The sequence below is a fragment of the Botryllus schlosseri genome, chromosome 10 (genome assembly GCF_051294905.1).
Source record: "Botryllus schlosseri isolate E-star chromosome 10, Bs_hap1, whole genome shotgun sequence".
Classification (NCBI taxonomy): domain Eukaryota; kingdom Metazoa; phylum Chordata; class Ascidiacea; order Stolidobranchia; family Styelidae; genus Botryllus; species Botryllus schlosseri.
In genome coordinates, this window is record NC_137245.1 from 1,525,377 (window position 1) to 1,541,563 (window position 16,187).

The following is a 16,187-nucleotide window of genomic DNA, read 5'->3' on the forward strand; positions in this document are numbered from 1 at the left end:
AGATCTTAATTATTATTTGTCTAAACTTGCCCATTTAGCACAATAGGACCAGTCCTATACATGTGTCATAGAATATGGAATTGCGACGGCTATCAGTGGCAAAGAAAATGCCCTCTATACCCGCTGCTGTTGTTATTCACATTTTAAGTCTCTTTATCAGGTGCTTTACGTGCTTGCGTGCGTGTTGTGTGTGTATGTTGGGGGGGGGGGGCGGGGGAGGCGACGTGCCTCACCAGCCATGAACCTCACCGCACGTCACTGGTACAGTACAATGGGGTTCCGAGTCTGACATCGCGGCAATTGTTTGCTCCTTATAACGACATCTGAGCTGCATTGTTATATTTCCCGATAAAAGTTGGCAAAGCCTTTTTAGAGCAATGAATTCGCTAGTCTTGTCGAGAGAGAAGATGGTGTTTCTCATAGTGCGGAGCATGGACCGGAGCCGGATTGGATATCCGGCCGGATTTCTACAATTTTCACCTTACCGGATCGGAGCCGGATCAGTACTTTTTCTGTTACGGCCGGAGCCGGATCGGAGCCGGACCACTACTTTTTTGATCCGGCCAGAATCTTTATGGATAAGCATAACTTTTATAACTATATAACTACCAACCAGCCAACCACACGTAACCAACCACCAAGCCAGTGTGAACATAAACGATGCATATTTATCAATTCACGGAACCCCCATACCGAGTAGGGCCGGATTTCTGGCCGGACTTTTTCATTTTTGGCCGGAACCGGAGTGGAGCCGGATCAGTACTTTCGCTGATGCGGCCGGAGCCGGATCGGAGCCGGACCAGAGAATTGAACAACCGGATCGGAGCCGGACCAGAGAATTTGTCGATCCGCTCCGCACTAGTTTCTCAGCGCAAGCGTGTCGAAATCGACATCGTAAACGAGGGTCGTAAACGAGGTTGCTTCGATTGCCTGATTACCAGCGATATCCCTGCTGATTACTAATCACGGATTACAATCTATTGGGGCATTCTAAGCACTAGTTCGTGTCGCCGACGAAGCTGCGTATTCAATTATTCCTCGCGTATCGGTTACTGGTAAATAGTTGGAATTGACGCGTTCTCGCGGATTCGCTAAATGACAACGCTGATGATTTGAAATCTCAGACGGCGGGCGTTTAATCTTATTGTATGGGGTGGCTACGCCACCCCGCCACCCCGTAACTCGGCGCCTGTGCGTACAGGTATAGGGACTAAGTCGACGCCAATAACATGATGACTAGAAATTGACTCGCAAATATTGCTTCGAGTCACAAATCAATCTAAATTTTTGAAACGCTGAGTCAAGTCAAGTTATCTTCAACTCGACTCGTCCTAAAACTAGAGGGATTGTAATGGATGTAGGCTTTTTATTGCTATAAATATCTACATCTGTTACAAATATGCTGGGTAATACAAGCTTTTTCCAATATAATCAGATACGCTTCGCGGGCCCAATGTCTGGCATCACTGCTCTAATTAGTCTAACTGACAGCTATAATTAGCTAGTTCTCATAGTCTTCCGCATACTTGCACATATCCAACTGACCTGTTAGCTAGCAAGTAGCCCAGTGCTTTTTGATTTCTCTTCCTGCCCCGGTGAGCGTAGTATATCCCGATCGCCACGGAGAGCAGCAGCATCAGCGCGAACACCACATAGTCAGCCATAACAAAAGTAGGATTTGCCATCTTTTGTCACGCGAAAATCGCACAATAAACTGTAAATTCAATATATACACAGTCGACTACGCTTAATACGGACAGGTTAGTCCCGCTCGCCTCTGGCCAAATTAAGCGGAGAAGTGGCCGGCTCTGTCTGAGTTGAACGGAAAATTAATTGTTCGCTTCATGGTCGTGCGTGACGGCGCACAACGCATTCAGAATACGGTATGCTACTATTGCGTAATGAATTAATTGCAGCAGTACACCATACTATAGTAATTGGCAGAGATCGCGGCAAACACGCACTCCAGAAATAGTTTTCCACACAGAGCCAATCAGCAAAGCGATAACCCATAAAACAAGTCGAGTACCTCATCCGAACCTCCTAGTTCTGCAAACCGGACCCAAGGCATTGCAGCAAATGTCAGCGTAGGCAACGTTAACAAAATCACTGCAGCCTAAAAAGGGAACCCAATTAAAATGTAATTTTCGTGGTCTCGCCTGGGCATCCGTGAAATGCGAAAGGTACTCAAATTTAAATGACTGTGAAGTAACCACGCGATATATTTACGTATAGTTCGGGCACTGTCGTGCTTGGTGGGGGTTGCTAGACTTCTAGCTTGAAACTTGAAAGCCATTGCTTCCATAGCATTGAGATACAGCTAACACATCATATGGCCCTTTGCTGAGCAAATCAAAAAGATAAACATACTAGAAATAGTTTTGTAGCATTTTTTAAATCACTCCTTTACATTTTACGCAATACTGGATAAATAGCAATAAAAAGTTACACGAAAAAATACAAAAGTTGCAAAAAGTGGAAACATAGAATTTCTACAAACAGCTTAAATTCCGAGTATGTAGAAAGTCCCCGGCAGTTGTAAAATGATTGCAAAATCTTGCCCCACTCATAACCTAGCGATAGGAATTCCGAGCCTGTGTCCGAGATTTTTTTATGTCAATTTTCTACTTTTGTTCCATTTCTGAGCAAATTGGCCGAATAAAGCGGCTGTCGAGGTTACCTGGCGTTCGAAATCAGCGGCCTCGACTGTACGTCATTAATGAATTATATATAACCGCTCACTGCTTCAAGCTGGGGTACCTGCTTGAGTGTTTTGCAGACCTGCGTATTCTGCGTCTATCACGTAGTTTTGAAAGGAATTAGTAATCACCACCTCTGCTTCGATTCCAGATTTGAACACCTTTGTATAATGGTGATTTGACACGACCACAATCGAATATGTTGCGTCCTGTGTACCGCGATCTCACTCTCTGGCCGGATTTCATTTGCAACACGTAAAGTTAACTACGTGATTGTGTTCTGGTTAACGAATATTTGGACGGATATCGACTTGAACATATCCGCAAAACGCTAGCATATTAGAGTTTAGGCGGAAAAACCAGGTCCGATGATTGAAAGTAGACTTGGAGAATGACAAAATTGATTTCGGTTGACTATAATACGCGGTTCTTAACCTTTAATAGCGTGACCAACGCTTACGCTAGTCTGCAAGTCATCATCTTCATCACGAATAAAAGAATTCTCTCTCTCTCTCTCTCTCTCTCGACCAGTCACCAAAAAATCTCCAACACTCTCAGCGAGAAGCGATTGTATTGACACTAGAGCTGTACAGGATCGGGATTTTGGATTCTAACCGGACAGGAATCCGGTAAGTCTTTCTCAAACAGGATCGGATCCCGATTCACATTTTTCCCTATTGCCGGATCCTGATCAGGACAGGATTGTAAATGTCTATGATGGTGACTTTTGTTTGTTTTTCTTTGATGTTTTGTATGAACTTGGACACAGCTGGCTTCAGCACTGTACCATCATTTCGAATAATCCATAATAGCAAACTTCAATGCATTGCCGAGAATTAAATAGCAACGACAGTGGCAAATATAGATGCTCAACCTCGGTCAGGATATTTTTGGATCCGGATATCAAAATTTGAGACGGAAAGAAGGATCAGGATCCAATTATATGGACCAGGATTGGATCCGAATCGGACAAAACATGATCCATACATATATAGTTCACACAGAAATGTGGTAACCTACCTACACGAAAAAAGAACCTAACTCAGATTTCAAAAATCCCCGATCTCGATATGTCGATCGAATATTTCTCAGACTGAACTGCATTCCGTTATGTGTGTTTTAATTTAGTGCCAAACATCATCATGATTAATCACCGTTTTTCTTTCCCTCATATACGCTACTCAATCGTTCGCTTAGTTCTTTTGCATACTTTGCGGAAGAGACGGTTCTGATGGATTAATGGCGTAAAACTACTATAAATTCTACCAGGGACATCTAGTTCTACTAGTCAAAACGAATGTTCCCTCTAAAGCTGCGCACTTGCGCAATTGCGAAGTGCTGACACGGTCTCTGCGCACAGAAAATCTCAGCTGCGCAAAATAAATCCGAAGCTATACGCACTATTGTCCAAGGGACCGCGCAGTGAGTTTGTAGGTACAAGCAATTACTATACTGAATAAATACTAATCCATCCTCAAGATTACCGGACCACCACCTGACCTATCGATCTCGCTTTCCATGACTTGCTGCTCCATTTTTTGTCGCTTGCTTTTTTCTATATACTATCTTCTTTACTTTTCATTCAGTGTGCATGCCTCCTCTTTACCTCGCCTAGGCCAAGGTGGGTATGTCTGATTTCATAGACTACTCCAAATCGCTTCGACACCTTCCTATCCTTTCATTGTATCGCATTTTGTGGTGCATTTGAACTGATAAAAACTGCTAACAAACCAATGATGATGATGATGATAAAGGAGAAGGGAGAGAGATATAGATATTATTTTTCACCTGCACCATCGAGATGCTTTGACGACGGAGTTGCGATACGGCCGTGAGGTCATCTAGTCTGCGCCCCCGTTTTTTCTCCTCCATGCTATCCGTGATTGCTGAGCGCCTAGCAGGATAGCTGCGGAAACTAATTTTCGAGTCTTTGGTATGACCCGGCCGAACCCACGACCTACCGATCGACAAGCGGGACGCATAACCATTACACTATATCTCGCTCGGTAGGGGAAGGGGCAAATATTTCTTTCCTCTCATCGGTCCGACTATGATGACTTTAAAACCCACGCTAACAGCAACGAGAACAATTTCGATTATATACATTATACAGTAATAACTGGAAATTACCCGCTGGATTAACCAGATAATATTTTTCATATGCGGTAAAAACCTGTGTAGCCAGCAAACTGACAGAATTGTTAAATTTAGTTCAGTTTCAAAATGTCAAAAAACGTGAAATTATCACGAACTGGCGTGCCAAACATTTTTAATTTAGTCATATTTAGCATTTCAAGCAAGGAATTCCACCAACCGCTTATCTGCAGCTATTAACAGCACCGGTTACTCCAGTGATTCTTAAAATATTGGTCGCTACCGCACCAGACATATCGCTTAAATGTACGTAATATTTGCACCATTTATTGTTAATTGCGCAATGATCGATCTTCTGTGGTTGCTTTGGTCGTTTCCAAGCCGACTGCGTTCGCTACCATATCCAATCAGTGACAGGCCAATCAATGTTGTTACGATGATATGTCCTAATGATGAAAAATGTGCCCTACCCTGTATCAGTGTATCATACAAGTTGGTTTGATGTCACATTAAGATTGGTCTGACCCTAGTTGTGTCTGCAAAGCTTCAATGGTCGCGGTAAAGGTTGTCGTTGATCCAGATATATTGGAATCGCTTACACGTACCAGGCGAAAATAAAAAAATATCTCCTTACGTGAGACGAGCAAATACACATTTTGAAAGGGGGTTTATTATATTCCTCGGCGGGTCTCCTTTGATACGGGCGGCTCAAGCTGCGGACGCTTGTCACTTAGGACAGTGGACATATCAATTTCAAACGTTTTGGCGAACATGCGCCGGTTATTTTATTTCAAGGTTTTGTCGCCGCCAATCATTTTGACAGCGCACACACCACACGAAGTTGCATGATCGCGCATGTAGGCAGAAACTTTATTTCTCCAGAGTGTTTCTTAACCTTGTCTCCAGCGCCCCCAAAGGGCGTTTGGGATTTTGAAGGGGGCGGAAACGCTCAGGGGCGATATGGAGGGCGCTGGACTCAGGGGGCGGTATAGGGGGCGCTGGAGAAAAATGGCGTCACAGTAGAGGATGCAGCAGGGACATAGTACAACAACAGTTCTATATATTCCTGAGTTCTCATTTGAAGAGCTTCTTGGAGGTACAGAACTTCAATATACAATTAAATAGTATATTCATATTGAAATGAACCCGAATATTTTCGGCTGACACTCGTCAGGGGTAATCGTCAGCAACTAGTAGAGAATTGGAAAGAACATTGTATATCAACAATCGTATCACAAAATATGACGTCACCAGCATGAAATTTCGAATGAGAGAGCGTTCAATGTACTATTTTTAGGTGATACACGAACTCCTTTTGTTGACAGAGTTTTGGTTGATGTATTTTGATAAAAGTTGATTCCAAGGCACACAAATGGAATTGTGAACGGCCTCGACCTACGATTCGAAATCGGTCGTCTCGATAATTATTCGCACAAATCGGATTATCCAACAGATGTTTGCCGATGGCAGAATTAATGGCCTTTGATCGATCAGCATCAATCTTAAGTGGATGAGTTAAGGGTGAGCTTTTCACATCGCGTGACGCACGTGTTCTGATAAATCTGGGGACATGTTGGTTTATTCGGTCCTGCAGACGTCTTGACGTTCTTCCCACGTAGCCACAATCACAGTGGCATTCTCATTGCAAATTACCATTCGACAAAATCTGTCAAATCCCGCAAATTTTCGTCGCGCTCCGCGCGAAATACATGCTGGCCGTGTTTGCAACATGTGTCCATGTATGCAGTGGTTTGTTATAATTCACGTGAATGAATTGAGCATACTTTGAGATCGCCAATTCCCCGCTAAAATACTACCATCACGCTACCTCGTGGTATTTTCCACAAAATGATTCGAACTATAGGTATTTTATCCCGCAGCGAACAGCGTGTCGAAGTCGAATAAAGAGGCACTGTACCACTTCCAAGGGCCAGAATGAGAGCCCGTTGTGCACTACATATGCTTTAAAGCTGTTTGGTCAAAATGATTGACTAAATACATTTGTATTTGAGAGCTACAAAACTAAATCTTCAGAATATTTCTTCATCGCATCATAAAGGATGCTGCTGTTTATTTTGATGTTTTGACCCGCAACCTTATATATTAACGTTATATAGCATTAATTAGTCTAGTGGTTCTCGTTTGCGATTCAAGATAGTGAGCGAGCGAGATAGTGTCCGGCTTCTCGAGCGGTAGGTCGTGGGTTCGATCCCCGGCCGGGTCATACCAAAGACTCGAAAATTGGTATCCGCAGCTATCCTGCTAGGCGCTCAGCAATCACGGGTAGCATGGAGGAGAAAAAAACCGGGGGCGCAGACTAGATGACCTCCAGGGGCCGTATCGCAACTCCGTCGTCAAAGCATCTCGATGGTGCAGGCGAAAAAGAATATCATATCTCTCTCTCTCTCTCTCAACATATTTCCAATAATGAAGTCCCAACTCGCAAGGACTTATTTTTACTACTGTCCTTAAAATATGGGGGGGGGGGGGGGCGCCAGACCCGGCAATTTTCTAATAGGGGCGCTGCAGGAAAAAGGTTAAGAACCATTGCTCCATCTCGATGGTGCAGGCGAAAAAGAATATCATACCTCTCTCTCTCTCTCTCAAGCTATTTCCAATAATGAAGTCCCAACTCGAAAGGACTTATTTTTACTACTGTCCTTAAAATATGGGGGGGGGGGCGCCAGACCCGGCAATTTTCTAAAAGGGGCGCTGCAGGAAAAAGGTTAAGAACCATTGCTCTAGGTCGTGTTGTCTATAGCGTGAAAATGTCAATCGCCGAAATACCCAACAGGGGTTAAACCCGCTCAGATGCCAACCCGCTACATGCCGCAGAGTCTCTACGGCGTGTGGCGGCCGTGACGGGTTGAAAGGCAGACTGGCGGCTGAATTGGGACTTGGCGTTTGGCATCCAGCATTTTACAACGCCAGGTTGTAATGACTCGAGTCATTTTTAAAATGCGTATAATCACTCGAATCGACTTGTAGGCTACTCGAGTCATTTTTAAAATGCGTATAATCACTCGAATCGACTTGTAGGCTACTCGAGTCATTGTGCATATCTAGAATCAAGTCATATGACTCGAGACTAGGACGGCCGAGACAGACATTTCATTGTAGCTTCGAAAAATAGCAAAGCCACCACATCATTGGTATTTCGTCTATTAGTCCTGATACTTGGAAAATAGGGCCAGGAACGCTGTTAGGATTAGGACTGAAGAAAATTACGATATCATAACATAACATAACATGGTTGGGTTATATTTTTGATCTGAACAAGTCACACACAATGTACAATGCGATAAGACACAATGAGATGTCATGAACAGATAGGAGGATGTCGAACGACACGCATCAGTAGCGATCCTTTACTCTAACATCCACCTCGGCCTAGATTGCCCGATGTCACAGTTATTTTTCGATGAAGCCGCGGCCCTTTCTACTAGTTCTTTCCATTCATTGTGATTGCTTTCTTTCGTCGGGTCTTTGCCTGGGCTTTTTTGTCGCCGTAAGAACGGCAACGGCAGGGGAAGAGGATCCCAGATAAACCTCCGACAGGAACCGAACTCGATCCGTCTACGTGCTGGGCGCTTATCGTAACCACTACACTATGAATGCGAGCCATTATCACCCGAGCTGAGTTGAAAAATGTGGTTTGAATCAGATTGAACTGAACATAATGACTTGGACTAGGACTGGAGTCAAAACACTATGACTCGGACTCGACCCTTAACTAGTTGACTTGAACTTGACTCCAGTCAAACTATATAAGTGAGATTGACTCCAGACTCGGGACCTTGTGACTTGATTGGTTGCAACTCTGTCGAACATACCCCACTCAACAAGGTAGCCTCCAGTAAAACGTAAAAAAATGTTCTATTTCCGGCAGTGACAATGCAAAAGGCATACGAAAGAACACCAAACTGACATGATTGCGAGCTGCTACAATAAAGCGACCACTGCCCAGGCAGGAGCCGAACGTTCCTGAAGTACCGGGACACTCGAAAATCGCGATTCATGATGACAATATCAACAAGTGAACAACGAAATCCTATTATTGTCTGATGCGTGCAAACCGGGCGAGATCACTCGACTCGCAATAAGGGCCGAGCACAATGCTTGAATCTAAATTGAGTGTTAACCCTTAACACTAAGGTTTCTCTAGTCAAGTAACGTAAATGATACGCTCCTTGCCATCAGTAGTAAATTGATCAATGATAATTATACCATAGTGTTCTACAACCGTGTGAACACAGGCAAATCTCAGAGCGATCAGTTTGAGTCACATTTTACAGTTGGCTAGACAGGCAATTCGACGGTAAATTTTCACAGGCTTCCGGAGCGCGAAATTTGATGATATTGTTATCAATCGAAAGCTACCATTGCACTGATGACGATCGTATCAATTTTATTCTGCTCGTGGTCCTGGAACCCCGCAAAATCAGTATTGCATTTTGAATCGTAACCGAGTTGAGTATTTTGACGCAGCAATGCCGTCAGGAATAAGCTGCCGCAGCTCGGTGCAAGAGCTCAGTGAGAGTGTGAATGCTCAACCGCATGAACAACAACAGGTAATACGCTTGCGGTTTGCGATGCTTCTCACCTGCTACCAGACGGCACTCTTGCGCCATTATACCGAACTCTGTTACAATCAAAATGCGAGGCTGATTTTTTGGGATTCCAGGACCAAAAGCACCGTAAAATTTATATCATCACAATCAGTACCGCGGTAGCTTTCGATTAATACCAACTTCATCGAATTTCATGCTCGGATTTCCACATCTCTCAAACTGTTATAACATGCTGTCGAGTGACACTAGAATACTCTACTCAAAGCTTAATTCCGGATGCAGACTCGAAATACTCAGCCCTAATTGCGACCAGCTGAGTTTATTGACTGCTTCATGGCGAACTGCACAATAGTGAACAGTGGCAAGTTGGGAATGTTGATTGCAAGACGGCTTCTACGTTCTGCGAACTTTCCTTGGAGGTTCCTCGTCATTGTCGTCTTGGAAGCTGTTTCGTACCTTGGTTGATCTGATGTTAACGGCAGCCTTCAGCAAACTGAAATAGTGGTGACAAGTAGGGAGATTATTTTATTACCTAAAAAACTGCCGATTTTGCACTAAAATATAATAATTTTGACATAAAAAAAATGAATTTTGACAAGACTTTGAGCTTAAGTATTCAAATTGAGCGTTAGAACTGTAGATTTTTGGTTGAAATTGTCTGTCCTTACGATTTAGCTCGGCAAGTATAAACAAAAACGCTCAACAGCTGCAATTCTTTGCTGACAGCACGGTATTTCAGTGTGTAGTGCTTTTCATTCAGTGCGCATGCCTCCTGTTTTACATCGCCTAGGCCAGGTAGGTGTCTGATTCCATACACTACTCCAAGTCGTTTTGACACCTTCCTGTCTTTCATTGTATCATAGTCCTGTGGTGTATTGGAATGATGAAAATATTCGGCAATAAATTAAATTGAAGCTTCATAGTGAAAATGCGGTCAACAGCTACTTTTTTAGGCCGCAGCATAAATCTGAGTTTTGTCACCATTTCGTGACCCACCCATACGTTGAGAACCACTGCGCTATAAGGACAATGTCCAATACGCAGTCAAGCTTCCAATTTGAGATATCCGTTTGAGCTTGGAAAAACTGCTGACCTACTAAATATTTCACTCATTTTTAAGTGTAATGATCACACCATGTCAACTTATTTGTTTCGTTCGATGATTTATGATTCAAAATGAGTAGACAATGGGCCATGTACAACCGTAAGACAAAAAAGTAGACTACAAGGTGTAAAATGTCAAGTGCTAAGTTCACTGACAGTGCAATCTCTACAATACCAAAGAAATGCAGTTTGAAAGAGAGCAGTTCTAGTTTGCGTTTTGAATAATGAGTAGTTCTACTTCTAGTTCATGTTCCAGATTTTGGAAATTTAGTAGTTCTAGTTGTAGTTGTGAATCTAGAATAGCGGAGTAGCTCTAGTTATAGTTGCGTGTTTTGAAAATCCAGTAGTTCGCCAGACCGGTTCACACATTTCATTATTGCAGCGACTCACCCAAATTTCCCAGTGCGGTGATACGGCACCAGCGATGACAATATGGTCGGCCAGGTGAAAAGCGAAAGAAACCTCGCATTCAGAATTTTGTGTTCCGGCATTTGCTGCGAAAGAGATCGAAAAAATTTCAAACCACAATTGGCATGCTTCGAATCGGAAACTGTCATGCACCGTCATTTAGACAACTAAACAATCCCAGTGAAATTTGAAAAATTCACTTTCAAATATTAGATCGCAAATTATAAATTTTCAAACTGTAATAGCTTCGCGATTACTGGTTGGAATGGATTGAAATTTGGTGAGCATCTTTTTTTTATGACGATATAATCGCCTAGCAAGCAAGATTTGGAAAATAAAAGTTCCACGTTAGCAAATTAGAGTACAAACCTTCGTGTTTTTGATGAGTGCTTGCGAATCATACTTTCTGCCGTTGTACAAGTTCCGAAAAGGATCCGGCTCTCCTTGTTTGTCGCTTTCTGCAAACAACAGAACATTTCTATGCTTTTATATTAAGGCTAACCTGATTCCTAGTTTCCCTGAAAATGCTACAGGAAAACTGTATAGCGCGAAAAGATCTAAGCTCGGTGTTCATACATTTGCTCACGCCCATAAGAATGAATTATGATTCGATATGAACTAAACATTATTCATTGTCCTAGTTCGCAAAATCAGTAAGGCTAATCTAATTTGCAGAAAACTGTGAAGCTATCACTTTCTAATTAGGTGAGAAACAGTGAAGCTACAACTTCGATTCTACGCTAATTTGAAAAAATGTGTGCCCATCTCTGATTCTAATCTAATATGGAAGATAACTAACCAGCCCCTACCTTATTCTTATTTGGAAAAGTCCAGATAAAGATTCAACTTATAAAAATGCATTATTACAGAATCCGAACAACCGATTTTTTAATCCTACCTCAAAATTTCATGACGTGACGTCGTATTTGGTGGTTATTGATATATATATATCCATGTACAATTGAATAGTATATTCATATCTGGGTTGTGACCACGTCGCAAGGCTCCTAGTGACGAGGCAATCTCACTTTTATAGTTTTGACTCGAGTCCAGACGAGTCATTTTCAATTCACCACCGAGTCAAATCCGAGTCCAAGTCATCGAGTAGAGGGTCGAGTCTGAGTCATTGTGTTGACTGCTCACTGCTCAGTTTCCACTTAAAGTCTTGTTAAACCCACTTTTCCATAACTGTTTGGCGATATCATTGATATCGAATGGTTCCCATTTATATTATACTCATTTTCCTTACTTCTAGCAGTTTCTGGTCGCATTTTCAAGTGCCAGTACCAACAAACAAAGTCCCAGTTGGGTGGTTATTTTACTATTCTTCGAAATTACAATGAAATATCGGTATTGGCCGTCTGAGTCTCGAGTCATGCGCAAGGACTCGAGTTCAAGTCGAGTCAATACACAGATTGACTAGTCGAGTCAATACACAGATTGACTCGAGTCGGATCAAGTCATTTATGTATTTTGAGCAAATGACTCGAGTCAAGTCGAGTCATCAGAAAATCGTGACTCGAGTCATTACAACCCTGATTCATATTGAAATGAACCCAAATATTTTCGGCTGACACTCGTCAGGAGTAATCGTCAGCAACTAGCAGAGAATTGTTTGAAATTTCATGCTGGTGCCGTCATATTTAGTGATGCAATTGTTGATATACGATGTTCTTTCAATTCTCTACTGGTTGCTGACGATTACCCCTGACGAAAATCAGCCGAATATATTCGGGTTTACTTATATAAGAAAATACTATTCAATTGCATGCTGAAGTTCTGCACCTCTAAGGGTACCCTCAGATACATCCCACACTGTCCAAAATCGAATAAATATTTCCAACTACCTGCTGTTTCATTTTCGTCGCAATGATTTTTCAGCATCAGTTTTGCGTTCTTCACGCGTCTATCTTTATCTTTGATTAATCTGATAAGTGAAAGAGATTGAATTCCCTCGCGCCTTCTCATTTTCGAGAGCAGGGTTTCGCGATTCCACCCAATTTTCAGCGACACATTTACAAATTTAAGGAACTGTGATCGTATGCTATAACGCAGTGGTTCCCAACCGGTGGGGAATTCAATGGATTCTGGTGGGGAAAACACGCATTTCTCAAACATTATATACAGGATAGTCGGCGCTTCTTCGATATACGCCCGAGATCAAAACAGTGTTCCCCATGACACCCGTAAATGTTTCCCCATGAACACGATAAAATTCTATAATCGTAAAAATATTTTTTTTGCATTTAAATAGACGGAAATTAGGGTTGGGGAATGACGATATTGGTGTTGGATGGGGGTTAGGGTCAAAGTTGGGGTTAGGGTATCCCAAGATTAGGGTTGGGGGAGAGGGGGATATTAGCGTTGGGGGAGGGGGGTATTAATGTTGGATGTGGGTTAGGGTTAAGACTGGGGTCAAAGTTTAGGTTAGGGTATCCCTAACCCACATCCAACCCCCTCCCCCAACCGTAATATTGGGAAACCCTAACCTCAACTTTGACCCTATCCCTAACCCACACCCAACTCTAAGACCCCCCTCCCCCAACCCTAATATCCCCCTTCCCCAACCCTAATCTTGGGATACCTCAACCTTGACCCTAACCCTAACCCACATCCAACTCTTATACCCATTTCCCAACCCTAATATCCCCTTTCCTCAACCCTAATCTTGGGACACTCTACCCCCAACTTTGACCCTAACCCACCTCCAACCCTAATATCTGTCTCTCCAAATGCAAAAAAAAAATTATTTTGACGATTATAAAATTGCATCGTGCTCATGATAAGCACTTGCTGGTGTTACGTGAAACACTGTTTCGATCTCGGGCGTATATCGAAGAAGCGCCGGATAGTCTACATATTCACGGAGACACATGTGTGGTTACCGTTACCAGTTAATTGCTCTGGAATATATGTAATGAGTATAATGAGTGGGATAAGAGGTGGTCAACTTTTTTTTTTAATTGTTAGGTTGCCTAAAAATCCTGCACACCAAATTTGGCTCAATTCCAACTGGTAGATGTGAATTCACAGGAGTTTGAAAATTATACTTTCAAATTCTACTCTCAACCCCATGAAATTGTTAAGTTGTCTAAAAGAACGCAGCGGTTGTTGATGTACGAAGTCCTTTTAAATACTCTGCTGATAGTTGACGACTACCCCTGACGAGTGTAAGCCGTCAGTGTCAGCAATACATTTTTCAATTGAGTAATTAAATCTCATCTGCACATATATCCTGTTACCGTGGACACAACACAAGAGACACAACACATTTCAAGACGCATTGCGTTACCTTCTATAAGCGTGCAGCGTCCCGTGATTCGGCGGGCTGAATTCGAGGAAATAATTTCGAACAAAACCAGAGCTTGTTTTTTTCTCTCCCGTAGTTCCCGAAGTAGACGCTTCGTCTGTGGAAATCGGACCAGTCAGGATTACCCGAAGAATAGCTCCAGGGCAAACAAAAGTGGGTTACCAGTAAATTCAGCTCTTGGAGACTATAATTGCCTCTGGCAACGTCAGTCACAAAGATTCTAGATTATTTTCAGAAACTTTTCCTGAAACTTTTCTCCGGGTATTTTGGGGTGATTAAAATGTACAAAAGCACCAAAAAAATTTCATCACGTCACAAGAATTTTTGCCAAAATTTCATTCAAAAATCGCGGAAACACGGTATAAATAGAAAAATTGTCAGCCATTTCTGACCAAATTTTATTCAACGATGAAATATCTACAGAAGCACCTTGTGTCTAAATTTCGGAAAAAATGCTCCATTAGTTTCCAAGTTATGGGTGTATGACTAGGGGTGTAGCCTAAACCCAAATTCGACTCAATTCTAGCCAGTAGAGGTGCAGTTACTAGAGTAAACAGATTTCGATTCAAATAATAGTATTTACAGAGGGTTATAATCAATAATTTTTAAATAAATTTACACCTTTTTTTGAAAAATGTTAAATTCTTCAACTCTAACAACTTCGCTTCTACAGGTTTGAATTAAGCCTAATATTGTTGAGCTTCTAGGAGGTGCAATATTTTAATATACAATTGAATAGTATATTCATATTGAAATGAAGCCGAATATTTCCGGCTGACACTCGCCAAGGGTTATCGTCAGCAACTAGTGGACGATTGCAAAAAAACATTGTATATCGACAATTGTGTCACAAAATGATATTGATATTTCCAATAGTTTTGCGAGCGTACAGGATTTTCCAACATACGTTTGTCAATGCCAGAATTTATTGCCTTTGCCTGATCTGCCTTCATTTGAAGCGTCTTTAGCCAGCCTGTCCGTTTTGTGAACTATCCGGTAGAATTTGGAAAGAGTTATTATCATCAAACGACCCTCATGAATATATATTTTAATTCCATATTGTGGTTCTGCGCCTCTGCAGTTTCTTGACATATTATTATTAATATTAAAATAACTTATAATGAAAAGATCACCAGCTTCCTTGTCTTTTGGCAGTGAGCTTTCGATGGCCTGCAGGGTTCGTTCGGGATTGATATTCAAGGCTGCGAAAAAATCGGTAGATTAAGGGAAACTCTTCTTACGGTTCATGCAGGATCGTAGCATTCCAGAACAATTCGCAACGCTATTGGCGTGGGATTATGCAAACACAGAGACAACACAGTTATAGGGTTTTTATGCACACACAGATCCAGGGTGGCTAACACAAGACGGGTCGCGGACCACTTTTCAAATACCGTAGAGGCAGTGGGCAGCAAGAATGCAATAAAGACAAAAGAGGACACTAAGTTTAGCAATCACGTTTTTGAAACTTAACGTCAGTACAACGCCTTGCTCTCTAACATGGGCAACGGGCATAGCTACCACAAAAGAAGTAATATTTTATTTAAGAAATACAAATACAACAAAAGATATCATGGTCATCAATTTCATTTTAAATTGAATTGCGAGCTGCGCACGATATACCCGAGAATGCTTTTCAGCGACTAAGGAATCGATATTGTGACTAGCGAGACACGTGACCTGCTGAGAGACTCGTCACGCTTAATCGTGCAGGGAAGCCTGGGCAGTGTTCTAAGCGGGTCTGTCTTGGAAGTGTCTGAGAATTGCACGTCAAGGCAATATGGCCATTCGTATCGTAAGTCATTGTGCATAACGCAAGACTAGGGCGGCCAAGACAGACATTTCACTGTAACTTCGAACGATGTTAGAGTTCCACATGATTTGTATTTCGTCTATCAGTCCTGATACTTGGAAAATAGGGCTACAAACCGGTAGGTCTGAGGAAATTCACGACATGAATGCGCGCCATTTCATAATATGATCTGAAAAACGGAAAGTATC

At 42.2% G+C, this 16,187-nt stretch overlaps 2 protein-coding genes across 3 annotated transcripts in view; both read right to left on the bottom strand.

Annotated features, from left to right (window-relative positions):
- LOC145447816 (sodium-coupled monocarboxylate transporter 1-like) overlaps positions 1-3,147 on the bottom strand; it is a 41,713-nt gene extending 38,566 nt beyond the window's left edge. Inside the window, exon 1 of the mRNA XM_080326092.1 lies at positions 1,546-3,147. Within this exon, the coding sequence (XP_080182218.1) occupies positions 1,546-1,685 (140 nt within the window). The 5' untranslated portion in view covers positions 1,686-3,147. The remainder of the gene's footprint in view (positions 1-1,545) is intronic.
- A 6,522-nt stretch (positions 3,148-9,669) lies between these two features.
- Positions 9,670-16,187, bottom strand: part of LOC145447814 (snRNA-activating protein complex subunit 4-like) — a 49,167-nt gene continuing 42,649 nt past the window's right edge. For both annotated transcript variants that reach the window (XM_080326091.1, XM_080326090.1), the window contains exons 18-23: positions 15,320-15,388; positions 14,169-14,283; positions 12,724-12,803; positions 11,246-11,334; positions 10,859-10,962; positions 9,670-9,857 (exon numbers count right to left, since the gene is read on the bottom strand). In XM_080326091.1, coding sequence (XP_080182217.1) covers positions 9,758-9,857; positions 10,859-10,962; positions 11,246-11,334; positions 12,724-12,803; positions 14,169-14,283; positions 15,320-15,388 — 557 coding nt within the window. In that variant the 3' untranslated portion in view covers positions 9,670-9,757. The remainder of the gene's footprint in view (positions 9,858-10,858; positions 10,963-11,245; positions 11,335-12,723; positions 12,804-14,168; positions 14,284-15,319; positions 15,389-16,187) is intronic.